Source organism: Quercus lobata, chromosome 2 (assembly GCF_001633185.2).
Source record: "Quercus lobata isolate SW786 chromosome 2, ValleyOak3.0 Primary Assembly, whole genome shotgun sequence".
Lineage (NCBI taxonomy): Eukaryota > Viridiplantae > Streptophyta > Magnoliopsida > Fagales > Fagaceae > Quercus > Quercus lobata.
The window spans coordinates 96,119,122-96,134,492 of NC_044905.1; the positions used below are offsets into that span (position 1 = coordinate 96,119,122).

At 33.7% G+C, this 15,371-nt stretch overlaps 1 protein-coding gene across 1 annotated transcript; it reads left to right on the top strand.

Annotated features, from left to right (window-relative positions):
• The first annotated feature begins 1,538 nt into the window (after positions 1-1,538).
• Positions 1,539-13,477, top strand: LOC115977361 (diacylglycerol kinase 4-like). Its single transcript, XM_031099185.1, has 12 exons — positions 1,539-1,980; positions 2,093-2,215; positions 2,670-2,807; positions 2,945-3,030; positions 3,915-4,002; positions 6,636-6,711; positions 7,303-7,385; positions 8,595-8,665; positions 10,552-10,629; positions 10,904-10,991; positions 11,395-11,511; positions 12,948-13,477. Exons 1-12 carry the CDS (start codon positions 1,642-1,644, stop codon positions 13,104-13,106), a joined length of 1,446 nt encoding a protein of 481 aa, XP_030955045.1. The 5' UTR covers positions 1,539-1,641; the 3' UTR covers positions 13,107-13,477.
• Positions 13,478-15,371: the final 1,894 nt, after the last annotated feature.

Genomic DNA, 15,371 nt, shown 5'->3' on the forward strand with positions numbered 1-15,371 from the left:
CAAATAGAAGCAAGGCAGCGAGCAATGACACGAAATATAAGCTGCAACTGAAAAATATGGGTATGTATAATTGTATAAAGTGAGGGAGGGTTTAACTTGCATTTAGTACAAAATTGCATTGATATCTTATATTTGTTGAATACAGTTGGTCTCTCACTACTCGTGTGCCCCACATATTGGTAGACTGCACATGTTATGAGAGAGCTTGCTATATATAATGGGTGCATGATATCCTTTTCACCTGCATTGGGCCTATCATGGACATGGCACACGTCAAAACATGACCACATCGATATTGTGTGCATTGGATTGTTACAAATAGGAATCTTGCTTGAATAGAAATGCTTACATCAGATCAACAAATGTACTTTTATGTTACAAGTATTTAGAGTATCTCCAACAGAATCAAGAAATTTTTGTATTGTTTGAAAAATAAACAGTGACTTTTATTTTTATTTACCAACTTTTTTAAATATACTTTCTAACGGGCTCTCTATATCATTTAAATATTATTCATTCATTCATTATTTATTCTTTTTTAACAACTACACATCTTCTAACATTTTTTTATTCAACACCTAATTATTATAAAAAAAAAAGATTTGAAGAATGAATAGTAACTCATCTGACTTGATGAGTTACTGTTTATGAGCAAAAAAAAAAAAAAAACCAGTTTTAGAGAGGCTGTTGGAGCACAGTTTTTTTTTTTTTTCTAGTTTTACTCTCTAAATTTTAGCTATGCATGCTCTGTTGGAGATGCTCTTAAACACAACACATTTTCAAGTGTTTGTGTGGGAGGAGCTAAATTTTTCCATTTATCTACACTTTTATCTTATTTTTAATATTATTTAGAGGTTCTATGATATTATTCATGAGTCTCACTGTATTATTCAATTTACTTTTTAACCTATTTTCTACATTTTCAGTAAGAAGTTTTCAACATCAACTAAATAAGCTTTTCTTAATCAGACACCAAATATAGAAAATTTTGCCAAACCAACCAAGAATTGTACTGCTAGGATATTAGAACAAAAATGAATATTAACAAATGCCTTCAAAACATTGGTTTTTAAACTTTTGAAGGAAAAAAAAAAAACTGATTTTTATGACAGATTTTTTATATTTTTTTATTAAAATAGTATTAAAACTTTTTACTTTATTAACAATGGTAATAAAGACATCCGTTAACTGGATCGAAAAGACATCCGTTAACTGGATCTAGAACAAAATAAAAGAGACGTTATCCATAAGTTGCAACAAACACTTACTGTTCAGACAGAAAATTGCCAACAAAAAATTATGGAATTAGTTGGCATTCTTAACTCTTTTAAGTGATGGAACACTTTCGAGAAAAACCCACACCCAACCCAACAGCCAACAACCAAAGTAAAGCTGGTCCTTAAGTAAATAACTGAACTCCAGAAGGGCAATCTCTCTGACACTTCACACACACGCACAAAAAAAAAAAACAACGGTCCCCACCCCAACAACACCACCACACAAAAAAATCCAATCCAATGACCAATTATAATTTACTCAGCTCCCTCTAAAACTTAAAAAAAGTTGAAAGTTGAAACTAACGCGCACTAAAATTCAATAATAGTCTTAGAGAGAGAGAGAGATAAAAAAAAAAGAACCGAAATGGAATCACCGGCGTCGGGTTCGGGCGAAACGGCGACTCGGGTCGTGACAAGGGGGTCAGTGATAGACTCGATTCGAGGGTGCGGGTTATCGGGTATGAGAATCGACAAGGAAGAGTTGCGGCGGAGGCTAGTAATGCCGCAGTACCTTCGTTTCGCCATGCGCGACGCTATTCGCCTCCAAGACCCTACGGCCGGCGAGGCTCGCTTTCACGAGCGGACCGACCTCAATGTCGGGCCGCCCGAGGCTCCGATCGTCGTGTTCATCAACGCTCGTAGCGGTGGTAGACACGGGCCTGAGCTTAAAGAGAGGCTGCTTCAATTGATTGCCGAAGAACAGGTATGGGAAAAATGCAAAGTAGAGTTTGTTTGTTTCTGTGAGGCATTTTGTCGAACAGGTTGTGAACTTTTTTTGAATTGGGAAATTTTTTTGGAAAAATAAAAAAATGCAGGTTTTTGATTTGAAGGATGTGAAGCCGCATGAGTTTGTACAGTATGGTTTGAAATGTCTGGAGATGTTGGCTGGGATTGGTGACTCTTGTGCCAAAGACACTCGTGAAAGGTTAAGAGTTGTGGTATGTTATCTTCACACTGATATAAATCAACAACCTCAACAACTTGAACAATCAAGCCTTGGCTTAGTGTCATTCTATATTATCAGAAGTCAGTCATACTCTTTCTTTTTTGTTACTTTCTTAATTGACATGTCTAGAAATTCGTGAGGTCTGCTATCAATCCTACAATTTTTCTGTCATTCTATGTTATCCGAAGTGATGCTCTCTAGTCTCGTGTTACTTCCTTAATTGACATGTTCCAAAAATTTGTGGGTCGGATATTGATTCTCGACAGATTGTGTTACTTTTTTTAATTGATAAGCTCTTGTTTTTTTGTTTGTTTTAACTTGAATTAACTCACTCTTTTTGACTGGTGCATATCGTGCTCCTCTGAATTTAATTAATAATCAATAATTTATAATAATGATTTTATTCATATGAAATGTGATATGTATATAGTGAGATTGTTGAATAGGTTGCTGGAGGAGATGGAACAGTGGGTTGGGTGCTGGGAAGTCTGGGAGAGCTTAAAAAAGAGAAAAGGGAGCCGTTTCCTCCTGTAGGAATTATTCCACTTGGTACTGGGAATGATCTATCTAGGAGTTTTGGTTGGGTAAGCCTTTCTAATCTTTGCATTCCAAGGTAGTTTTTCTTAAATTATTATTTTTTTATTTTTAATTTCGGGTTTTCCAAGTGATTTTTTGCTATGATTGTTGAGCTATGGGTTTGAGTTGCATGTGTTTTTGTCAGGGTGGTTCGTTTCCTTTTGCATGGAAATCAGCCGTCAAAAGATCTCTCCACCGGGCTAGTACGGGTGATGTCTGCCGTTTGGATAGGTTGACTTTCTCACTTACACTATGTTCTGATTTTTAGGGGTTGTGATGCTGATTAATTTCTCTGGTGATTAGTTATGCCTCGCCAGAAATTAATATATGTGCAAGTTGTATGACTTAAGATTACACTTCCTGTATAGATGAGATTTCTCCTCTTTCTAATGAAATTTCATATTACTTTAAAAATAAGTTTTAGAAATTGAAAGAGGTTAATGCTTTGGGACATTGGGCTCAAGAGCGATATCTCATGACAAAGCTCATATATATACCTTAATGCTAAAAATTATAATTTACCTATAAAAAAGGCAAAAAAATTGTAATTGTAATTCATTACATAACCAGTAGAATTTGATTGAAATTATCATTACTTTTATTGTGAAATGTAGAATAAGTACTTGATCATATGTTCATTTGACAAAAAGTATAAGAAAGAAGTGAACAATTCATCCTTATTTTTCATTTTCTTAAAGTTAGCATAAATGGTTAAGCATTAGGTGGTGGCTCTGGATTTGTTTTATTATACAAGAAAGTTTATTGCTGAGCATGCCCTTTACTAGTTATGTGATAACAAGTGCAAACAATATAATAAAGATATATAAAACATAGTTATACATTTTCTGGTCTTTAAGTGATTGTTGAAAATCAACAATTACAAAAAAGGTTTCGACAACGATCTCTTATATATGGTAAAATATCTTCAGTGCTCTATTATGTTTTAAATAGTTCTTTCACTTGCCAGTATAAATCATATAATTTGTTTCTCTTATGATCAAATAGTTATCTTAGCGTCACTTTGTTATGGTCACCCTTGTTTTTGGTAATTACTATTTTACGATGGCTTATTGATGTGGCTAACAGTTATTTAAAATCTGTTTTTGATGTTGCAGTTGGCATATTCTGCTGTCAATGCCAAATGGCGAAGTTGTTGATCCACCCTACTCTTTGAAGCACACAGAAGATTGTTCTCTTGATGAGGTTGCTGATCTAGTTACTTCATATTCTACTATAGTACTATTTTAGTTGGCTAGCTGCTTGTGCTGAATGATTTTTACCCTTTAAACATTAAATATATATATATATATATATATCTATATGTGTGTGTGTATTTATATTTTATTTTCTTATTGCACATGTTTATGTTGTGATATTTATCTATCAAATCATATTATGTGCATATACACGTTCAGAGTTGTTGCCCCACTCTAAACAAATTCAGCTTTATACCAGTTAACTCTCTGATATGATAATCTTATGTCTGTCATCACCTATTATATATCAGTTCTTTTGAGAATCTTGCCTCGAAAAACTTGTTATCTTGGTTGTGGGGGAAGAGAGGGGGGCTGGGGGCTGGGGGGAGAGGGACTATGGAGATTTCTCATCTATTGTTTGCTGATGATACAATTCTGTTTTGTGAGGTAGAGATAAGTTTTAACTTGAGTAAGAGTGAATTAGTGGCAATAGGGGAAGTAAGAAGGATAACGGAGCTTGTGTTAATCCTGTGTTGTAAGTGGGATCAATTGCCAATGCTGTATTTCGGACTGCCACTAGGCTCCAAAGTTAATGCTAGAGCGGGTGAAATTAGATTATTGAAAGAGTCGAATGCAGGCTGGCTTGATGGAAGAAGACTTATCTTTCAAAGGGAGGAGGCTCACTTTGATTAAGAGTATGTTTTCTTCTTTGCCTATTTTTTTAATGCCCCTCTTTAAAATACGCACTTGTATTGTAATAGACTGGAGAAACTTCAAAGAGATTTTTGTGAAGAGAGGGGGGGGGGGGTGGATATGGAAGTTGCTGGAAAGTTTCATTAAGTTGATTGTGGTATTGTGTGTTCTCTTTCAAGGGGATGAGGGTTGGGGATGCATAAGTCAAGCACATTTAATTAGGCACTCCTAGGCAAATGGTTATGGAGATTTGGAGTAGAGAGGGAGTAGCTTTGAAGGTGTGTTATCTCTCCCAAATATGGTGAAGCTTAGGGGAAGAGGGGGGTGGGGGGGCTGGATCATGGATTATGTTAGAGGTTCATAGGGGTTTTTGTCTTTGGGGCATTCAAGGAGGTTGGGATACTTTTTTGTGTTATATAAAATTCTTTGTGGGGGATGGTGCATGAATTCGGTTTTGGCATGATTTTTGGTGTGAGGACCTTTATTTGAAAAATGATTTACTTGAATTATTTCTGATTGCAACCTATAGGATTTCCTTCGTTGCCTTCTATTTGGGTGGAGAACATAGTTGGAATTTGATGGCGCAACCATTTTGTGGTTAGAGAAACAATATCATCTTTGAAAGCTTAAGATTAAGGGAGAGCCCAAGAATAAGAGCCCATGTTAACTAGGTTTTTATGGTCATTTGTATTGTTCACGGTATTATTCACGCATATTGTTCGTGCCCACTATTCCCAGATAACAGAAATTTTTTATTTTTGTTTGTTCTTACCACTCTTTCAACCCTAAATCAAATCTTTTCTCTTCCTTGTAAAACCCTAATTATTCTTGAGCCGCAAACCTTCTTTTCAAAGTTTCTAAACCTTGAATCTGCAAATCCTGCTAAACCTTAACCCACCACAAGCACACAGAAAAATTCTCTAATCTGTCCTATTTTAGAATCCCTAGTTTACCCAGTCACCACAAGAATTCGAAAACAAATTGCCTAATTGTCATTTATTTCCCCTCATTTTTCTTCTCAACCTAACGTAGTAAAATAGTATCTATTTTCTATCATTTCTTTTTTCTATCTCTTCTACCAAACACACATGAAGGAAAATTGTTATCTTCTTCATTCTCTCACTTTCCAATCCTTATTTTCTATCCTTCCAATTTTCCTTCTTCCCTACTGAACACGCTAGTAAGGATAATGGGAAAGCTTCAAAATGAAGCATTGAATTCCATTTTTGAAAGCTGGTGATACTAAAGTTTGTTGCCAGTTGAAAGCCTGTTTCATGTCAGCCTTTTTTTTTCTTGCATTGTGTATGTAACTAAGATTCCTGAGTTGTTAATAAACTTGTTTATACTTAAAAGTACTGATTTAAATGAGATTTTGAAAACCTAGAAAACAGCACGTGTTGATTCCATTGTTTGGATACTAGTGTATAGAAAGTGACCTTGATATTGTATGCTGAAGAAGGCCTCTCCAATGCCTTTTACTTTGAAATTTCGGATTAATTTCTTCATTTTCTAAATAGGTCATAATATATACATATATCTTTTAGGTTTATCTCATTTGAGTTGAAATATTGGTCAATGTGTATTTTCCCGCTACCAGAATTGTTGTATCTGGAAATATATCAGTCAGTCTGTTATGAACATTTCGTTGGCAAGAACTTTTTTTTTTTGTTAAAGTATTTCATTGGCAAGAACTGGCAGGTCCTTGGTGTAAAGGAATATTCATTGCATATGCAATTGAAGAGTTTATGAGGAGAGTAGTCAGAGTTGGTTTGGGAAAATAAGATGGAATAATTTAGATACTTAAGTCAAATGGTTCATAAATCTTGTTGCACATGTTTCATTTTTTTTGTTAATGCATCTTTATTGCTAATTGAGACTCTTTGCTTTTGGATTGTTTTGTGATACATGTCTTTGATTTTAATGGTGGAAGATTTTTTGCAACCGCAGGGTTTGGAAGTTGAGGGGGCGTTGCCTGAGAAAGTGACTTCCTATGAAGGAGTGTTTTATAATTACTATAGCATTGGTATGTTAACTTGACTGGTTGAATTAAATTTGGTGCACATATGGTTTTTGACTTGGTGGGAGAATGGTAACTTTCTATGATATATGCTCATCTCTCTGCTCATTAACATGGATTGAATTTAAATCTAGAATGCTGGAGCACCTAGTAATTCATTAAACGGGTCTTACCAAAGGAGGCTTTTGTGTGCCAAGCTAATTCCTTAGTGGTGCTCATGTGCATCCCTATATCCATCTTGATTCCTTTGGCTTTTCACCTAGGAACTGAACTCTTAGAAATCATCATGTTCAATGAAGAATGATTGAATCATTGCTTCTACTGCAAACTTTGTTCAGAAACCACACTGTAAAATTAAGAGTAGATTGAATCTCAGGATCATTGCTACTATTTAGGGTACCAAACATGTTCCCTTAAATTAATGCTTTTATGTACACCCAAAAAAAAACAAAAAAAAAAAAAAAACCTTGCAATAGTAAGAAGAGTTTTGTTTGTAAACATTTGGTCTGACTGGCAACCATTTTGAGATTCTTTGTACTTAGGAATTTTTAATTTGTTATCGTGAATCTTCTTATGTTTTATCCGTTTCTCATGCAGGAATGGATGCCCAAGTTGCTTATGGCTTCCACCATTTACGCAATGAAAAACCTTACCTTGCACATGGTCCAGTTGCAAATAAGGTCTGGTTGAATGTCTTGATTGCTTTATCTCTGAGTTTGATATATGCATTGAGGTGTTATACGATCAAAATTGCAGTTTGATTTAGTTTAGACCTTGAAGACTCTTAATTGTGCTGGGCCACTTTGGTAGGTGGATGTCAGTTTTTAATCTGCTACTTGGTATATAGGAATTTTATGTAGGCCTTGTCTAGAACCTGAACGAATATGAATATCAGGGGTGGGGAAGTAATTTACAATTTCTTACATATATTTAACATTTCTGTATTACTAATTTCCCTGGTATTAGTTTTCTTTAGTACATGTTTTAAACAAGATGAGAAAATATATTCCCAATTAGACATGAGTTTATATCTATGTTATGCAATAGTAGAAAATGTGTTGGGTGTTGTAACTTAATTGCTATGTAGCTAATTTTGTTTTCCTTCCAGAGTTCAGAAATATGTTCCTTCCTGCATGCTGCACCTTAACAGAAGAATGACTTAAATGTTGAAATGTCAAATATGTTGTCCAAATAATTTGAAACTTGGTCAAATGAGTTTGATGTAGCCAAAAAATATTCAAAGAAGAAAACGCATACGACTTAACTGCTGAAATTGTAACTGTTCCATTAGCCATGAGTTTTCTCTAGAAAACATCTTTTTAAAGCCACATGCTCTCGAACTTAAAGGAACTCCTCCGTCCATATTTTAGATTCCAAATGTAAAGAATCTTGAGGTGGAACAAGTTTTCAGAAAGGACTAGAAAACAGAACAGCCAGGATGATAGAATAGACTGGTTGAAGTATGCAATTAGATTTAAGTGCTTAGGATTGTTCACTTGAAGTTTTCCTTTGTATTTTGTTCTTTTTTTTTTTATATTGATAATGTAGGAAATCAGAAAATTTAATCTTTTAAGTGCGATTAGATATCGATTGAAGCTTGGTTTTTGCGTTTCCTACCTTTTCTTTTTGTTGAGAAATAGAGAAGTCACAAAACACATTTAAAAAAAAAAAGATAAATCAGAAAAACTTATTTTTGGAACAGCCAATTTACATATATTATATATAAATATATCATTTTGTTTTCATGTGTTCAGATGCAACTTGTTTTCATTATTATATATTATTATCATGGTCCAATATATGTGACTCTGCTTCTTAAAATTGTTCGATGGGGTTATATATTAGGTCTTACTAATACAAGATTGCTACTAATCCATTTGTTATTACAGCTGATCTACTCTGGTTACAGTTGTGCTCAAGGTTGGTTCATCACTCCTTGCTCGAGCGATCCAAGTTTAAGGTCAGATATCTCTCTACTAGAATTGATTATATTTATTTTGATGGTTGTCTCTGCTTGTTAATTTGTCTCAAAGCAAATGGACAGTTTATTATTCTAAGTAGAATTTCTTTTCAATTTGATTGTAGTGTTGAAATGAACACTAGAGGAAGTGCCTTTTGAGCGCTGTGTAGAAAGGAACATGTTATTAGAACTGTAATTAAACGGAAGTGTATTTGTATATAGTATCTTTTCCTGGTTCAGAAGAAATCATTCTTGATTTTGTGGATGACTAGAACCATAGTCTTCTCATCTTGTTTTGCTTGGCTTGAAATGCAGGCTTTTTATTCCACTATATGTTCTCAACTAGTAGTTTTGAACTTCTTAAAGCCAAATCACTTATTGAGAGCTTGAAATCAAAGCATATCTAGGGATTAGTTACTTTGGAGGTAAAATTACTTTGTAGAAGTATCAGCGTCATAGTTATGAAGTTACTTGGGATGCTAAGAGATTTGGCCTGAATTTTCTTAAACTGGGGGTTGCAATTGCTGAACATATTTTATGCTTTACTTCCACAGGGTAAAGGTTCAATAATGTTAATGGTGAGAGCATTAATGAGGTCAATTAATGAATTGTCAGGTTCAATTTCCCTTCTTTGCAGAGATTTACACCTTTCCAAAAGGGAGGAATAAAGCTTCATGTTTTCTTCTTCTTTCCTTTTTCTTTATTTATTTATCCTTGAAATCTTCTATCTTAGTTTCTTTGGAAGTTTTAAGGGACTTAAATACTGAAAAAGGCAACTTGCTAACCTTGTTCATTTTAGTTTTGATCAAATAGCATTTTTGCATGTCTCTCCTGTCTCCCTTGGGCAATATGGAGGCCTATCTCTAACAGCAGAAAAAATAGTGTCATATTTCTAATTCTCCAGGAGGATGGGTTATATTTCTTAGCATAAAACTGTCATTGTTTGTGATATATATATATATATATATATATAAACTAATCAATGATGGTCTCTTAGAGCATTTGATTTATTTGTATTCTTATGATCCTTTGTGTTCATCATTGTAAGCCCAAGGTCTTCTTTCTTTATTAACGAAATTGAATTCTTTCCTATTAAAAGCGCATGCCTAATAATTTGGAGTCATAGAATTGAGTTATTTGGCATTTTTGTTTAAGCAATGGGTGGCTGTTTTATTCAATTCCTTAATATTCTCTCAGGAGTGATTCTTTTACTTTGATTATTTGGCTAGAGCTCCTCTCTCTCTCTCTCTCTCTCTCTCTCTCTCTCTCTCTCTCGTTTAATATTCTCTCGTTTAGAAATTATTGGACTACAGGCTGCTGTTAGGAAATACCTTGGCTGTGCCGTTCAGCAAGGATAGGATTTGTATTATCTTCCTACATGAGGGTCAATCTTTATTGGTTCCTTTGGATGGAAGAAGTATTTCAATAGAATTTCAATTTTTAGTTTAAATGGTTTAAGGTAGGAAGAAAAGTAATCCCTCTGTCTCATTTTGTTGGTCCTATTTAGAATATCTAGCTTTTTAAGGGAACATCATTTAATGCAATGTCTTTTAAATAAAAAAGATATAACCAAAACTAACCTCATTAATTCTCTTGTTGCCTTATTATCATGGCGTAAAAATTTCCTTCATAGAGTTGTTCGCAGTAAGATTCTGTTATTTGGACTGTTTTTCCTTAGCAAATTATCATTCCTTAAATGGGATTTAAAACGCTTTCTTGTTGTAGGGGTCTCAAGAATGTTTGAAGAATGTAAAAGCTTTCCTTTATAGAGTTGTTTGTAATTTGATTCTGTTTGTAGGACTATGTTATGCCTGGGCAATTACCATTCCTATGGTAATTAGTATTCTCAATGAAGAAGTATTTTCTAAAACCTTTTCTCATTGTAGGGGCCTAAAGAACATATTAAGGATGCATGTCAAAAAGGTCAATTGCTCAGAATGGGAGCAGATTCCAGTCCCCGCAAGGTAAAGTTTTATGATAAACTTTTGTTTGACGCAGACTAATATTTCGTGATCAGAACGATTTTTGTTTCAATGCATCAGTTTCAGTTGCCACCATCTAATTATGAGTACATGTATATATCTCTTCTTCTTGTTGGTTCCCCCTTCTGCTTCCGACTTGAATCTATATTATTAAATTTAGATTGATATCAGACCTCTAGTGGAGTAGGATGCCCTTGTTTTTTTGTTTGTTGTGTCGCTTTATTTGGCTTACTAATATCATATTGTTTTCTTCCAGTGTAAGGGCAATAGTTGCTCTGAATCTTCATAGCTACGGAAGTGGAAGAAATCCATGGGGTAATTTGAAGCCAAATTATTTGGAAAAGGTATCATCACATGGTTCTGCTTTATGTAGCTTATCAGCCCTTTCAGGGACGTATTATCTTATATTAATATGCTACAATGATGCATGGAAATGCATCTGTTGTGCTCAAATGGCACCTCCTTCCTTTTGAAAGGAGTCAATGCTTAGCTTTTGTTTCTTTATTGATTTTTTTTATAAATTTTTTATGAAGTTCTTTTATTATTTTTCTTTGGACCATAAATGCCTGCTTCTTTTCTTTTGTTTCTCAACCACTTGGTCTTTCTTACTCTGTATATGCAAGTATGTTCTACAGTCAAATGTCAAATTGATGGTTCCTTGGTGAAAGTATACTTTTTAGAGAGTGTTGGTCCTTTCGCGTTGGATGCTTACTTTTACTCTATTTTTTTTTTTTGGTTTATTACCAGAGAGGCTTTGTTGAGGCCCATGCTGATGATGGTTTACTAGAAATATTTGGCTTAAAGCAGGGGTGGCATGCATCTTTTGTTATGGTTGAACTCATCTCTGCCAAACACATTGCCCAGGTGCAGTATCAAACTCAAAATTCTTATTGTTTATGCTATTTTGTAAAGTTCTGATTACTCAAGTGCAAACATGCAGCCATTACAATCTAACACTGGTCAGAGCACTTTTAATATTGGAATGTCACTATGATGCAATTTTGAAGAATTTTATTAATCATTAGTGGGTTACGTACCTAGATATTTTCTTCAAATAGTGGGAGTGGAGCTGCTGACATGGCAGCCCTTCTAGTTTCTTCCCATTTTTTTCTAAATTATCAGGGTGCTTTAGGATTTATTTAACCAAGCACCGTATCGTGTTTTTTCTAATAGAAAAAGAGGCCAAAGACACGTCTCTTGATCATCAATGCATCATGTTTAGTTCATCCTTCAAAGTTTCAGAATTTGTAAGATTCAAGAATTTGTAGTAGCTGTTGAAAAATGTACTCCCCTATATAGATGTGTGTGCTAGGGTCTGAGATATATATCTTTTATTTTTTTAAAAAATTAAAAAATGAAGAAGTTTTGGTACCTAGGGGAGGGAAGAGGAGATTCAAACTAGTGACCTCTGCTTCATGAGGTGTGGTACCCACTCCCCAGCCAATTCTACTACCCTTTGGGTTTGCTATATACTAATCTTTGATCATACTGAAATACACAAGTTTCTTCCTTTCTGGTATACTAAAGCCTTCAATATTTAAAATTTCAGTTCTGCTCACACTCCTGAATCATGCCACATGGAAGTGTGTTATGTTACAAAACCTTTGTCCATTCATTTACCTCTGATATCCTTGCTGTTCCCTGTTCAGAGTGAGCACTACCCTCTGGAATATGAATATCTTCCGTTCTGTTGCTGGCATCAAGGCTTTCATAATCTCCTACTAACTTGGACCAAAACTAAAATTTTCTTTGCCTGTTACTTTGAGGGACCATGCAAAATACTTCTAGGAGAGACCCTGCCTATTTTAGGAGCTTTAAAAACTTTATTGCATTATCAAATGGTATGTTCCATATTTGGGGATATCAAGATTAGGGTTTTTTATTGTCTAGCCTTATGTTTACATCCTCTATTTATTTGGATTTGAAGCAGTTATTTTGTATATTAGACTTCCCTGGCACTGTAAATCCTAATTTCTTATTTTCAATTAGAGCTTTCCAAGTTCTAAACGAATTTAATAAATAACAAGATAAATTTCTTCTATACTTCTATGCTTTTTCAATCAACTTTGCTATCAACTCAACTTCTTTCACAACTTGTTGAGATGTCAAATTGTTAGTGGTGGACAATTGCTTTCACATGGACTGTTCACTAATAGCTTTTTTATTTTCCATCACTCACAAGTTTGGGAAAAATTTGTGTCGCTATACATATTCTTTTATAATTGTGATAGCGTTTATGGTTGAGCCCTCTCAATCAAATATCAGTGCTTATCAATTAAATTTTATTTTCATTTTTTCAGGCTGCAGCTATTCGATTGGAAATTAGAGGTGGAGAGTGGAAAGATGCGTATATGCAGATGGATGGGGAACCATGGAAACAACCATTGAGCAAGGACTATTCGACGTTTGTGGAAATTAAGAGGGTCCCTTTTCAGTCAGCTATGATCTGTGGAGAGTGATATTGGTGCCTTGTGTTCCATTTAGGTATAGCTGGGATTCATGTAAAGCAGGCGTATTACCTGAGGGCCTGTATTGTAAATAATATTTCTGTTCCTCAGTAACAGTGTATTTGTTGTTGTATCAAAATCAGTTTTTAGTCAAAATTTCCTATATATTCCTTTTTATTGCGAAGACTAGCTCACATACTATTTAGAGAGGAACTGGCTTCCGGGTTTATTGGTGCCTCAAGCAATGAGTAATTTAAGGTGCGAAAAATATGTGTTGATGTGATCCTTCTTATGTGATAAATAATTATAATTGTTGATATTTATTGAACATGACGATTAAATTGATAATAAGAAGGCACACTGCTTAAATGTGGTTTGAGTCACATTTCTTAGTTGCAATTACAATTGTTTATAGTTTGTACTTTGTAGTCTATTCTTGTTTGTTTATTGAGAATTAGGGCGTGTTCCTTAAGAAATAAAATTCGGTATGGATCATAGGCTTAAAATTTAGATATAAATAGTAGCAGAGAGAAAAAATTGATGGTTTTTTTTTTTTTGGTCAAGTAAAAAAAAAAAAAAAAGTAGATGAGACTTCTAAGTGTTAGTTCCAAAACCTTTCTCAAAATAATGTGATTATTTTTTAATTAAGTATAGTTGATACAATATATTAAAATTTTTAAATTAAGCTTTATAAATTTTGTAATTTTTTTTTCATGAAAGTATAATGCATTTTACATATTCAATTATTATCTAAGGTAAGTTATTTGGAAAATAATATAATGTGTGGTTGGAATTTGTATATAGTATTCCCTACAAACAGTATATTTTTCTATACATCTTAAATGACCTTAAAAGGATACATATATAAGTAAATTCATTATTTATATTAAAAAAAAAAATACAAGATTTTAATAACATATAAAAAATTGTAATTTTATCAAGAGTCAGCTAACATGACGCTGAGAATGTGACAAAATTGTTAACGAAGTAGCTCCTTTCTACACAAACCTCTCATCACAATGCATCACATAAGTGGATTGAAATGAACTGATATGGATCAAAGTGGATTGAAATAGACTGAACTGGATCAAATCGGCATAATGTACTAAAGTGGATTGAAATAGACCGATGTAGACTGAAAAGGAAAGAATAGACTGAAATGGACCAAATAGACCGAATAGATTGAAGTAAATCAAATGTGTACCACATGAACCGATGTATCACATTGATGTGGCTTAATAAAAGCGTAGCAATAATAAATGCTACAATTTAATTTTTAGATATTATATAGATATACATGGATTCACTCTATAAATTGTGTTACGTGTTTCATGGAAAAAGAATTCTCAAAGCATGAATTTGAAATTAATGAATGCTAGTATTAATTAGGTAATAAGGTGGAAAGTATTGACATTTAATGATATTTTTTCAATCGTTAGATCTCTTAAAAAAAAAAAGAGCTTGGATATTTTTTGCTCTTGAAATGTTTAATGATTGGTCCAACCATTGCATACCTAGAGCAATATTTTGAGAGAAAGAGCTTAATGTAAGAGATCTCATCAACAATAGCAGCTACACCACCATTATCACTTACATTTGACATTGCTTCATCATACTCCTTAGGAGTTCTATAAGCCTCTAACTTGGACTCATCGATATTTAACTGTTCTACAAGAAGCTCTCTAACGAAGGAATTTTTTTGATATCCTACAAAGTAACCATTCCTTTTTATCTCGGTTGCATCAACAAATTCAGGTTTCAGTTGTTGTACCATCAACATTGAAGCTAAGCTTGCTGTGTAACTCTATGTTTGAATGATTACCATAAAGGCCCATATGATTAGTACAAATCTTGACCAATTGTTGACCACTTTCTCCCCTAAAACATCATCAAAATTTGAGAAAAGTGTTAACATGTTTAAATTGATTTCCTTGAAAATAGAGGAAGTACCAAAGAGCATGAAAAAATGGTGAAAATACACTTTTGGTCTCTAAACGTTAGCTTATGAACAATTTTAGTCACTAAAATTTAAAGTGATCATTTTAGTTCTTAATAAACTTAAAGTGATTGCTTTTAGTCTCATAAAAACTTGAGTGATTGATTTTAGTCCATATGTTTTGATGACGTGTCACTATTTAGTTTGACCACATCATCTAAGGGACTAAAAACTTTATAAAATAAAATTTTTCATGTTTTAAACTTTAGGGACCAAGAGTATATTTAAGCCTTAAAAAAAAAAAAAAAAAATCATTTGTAAAGTTGTAATTTACAACTAGT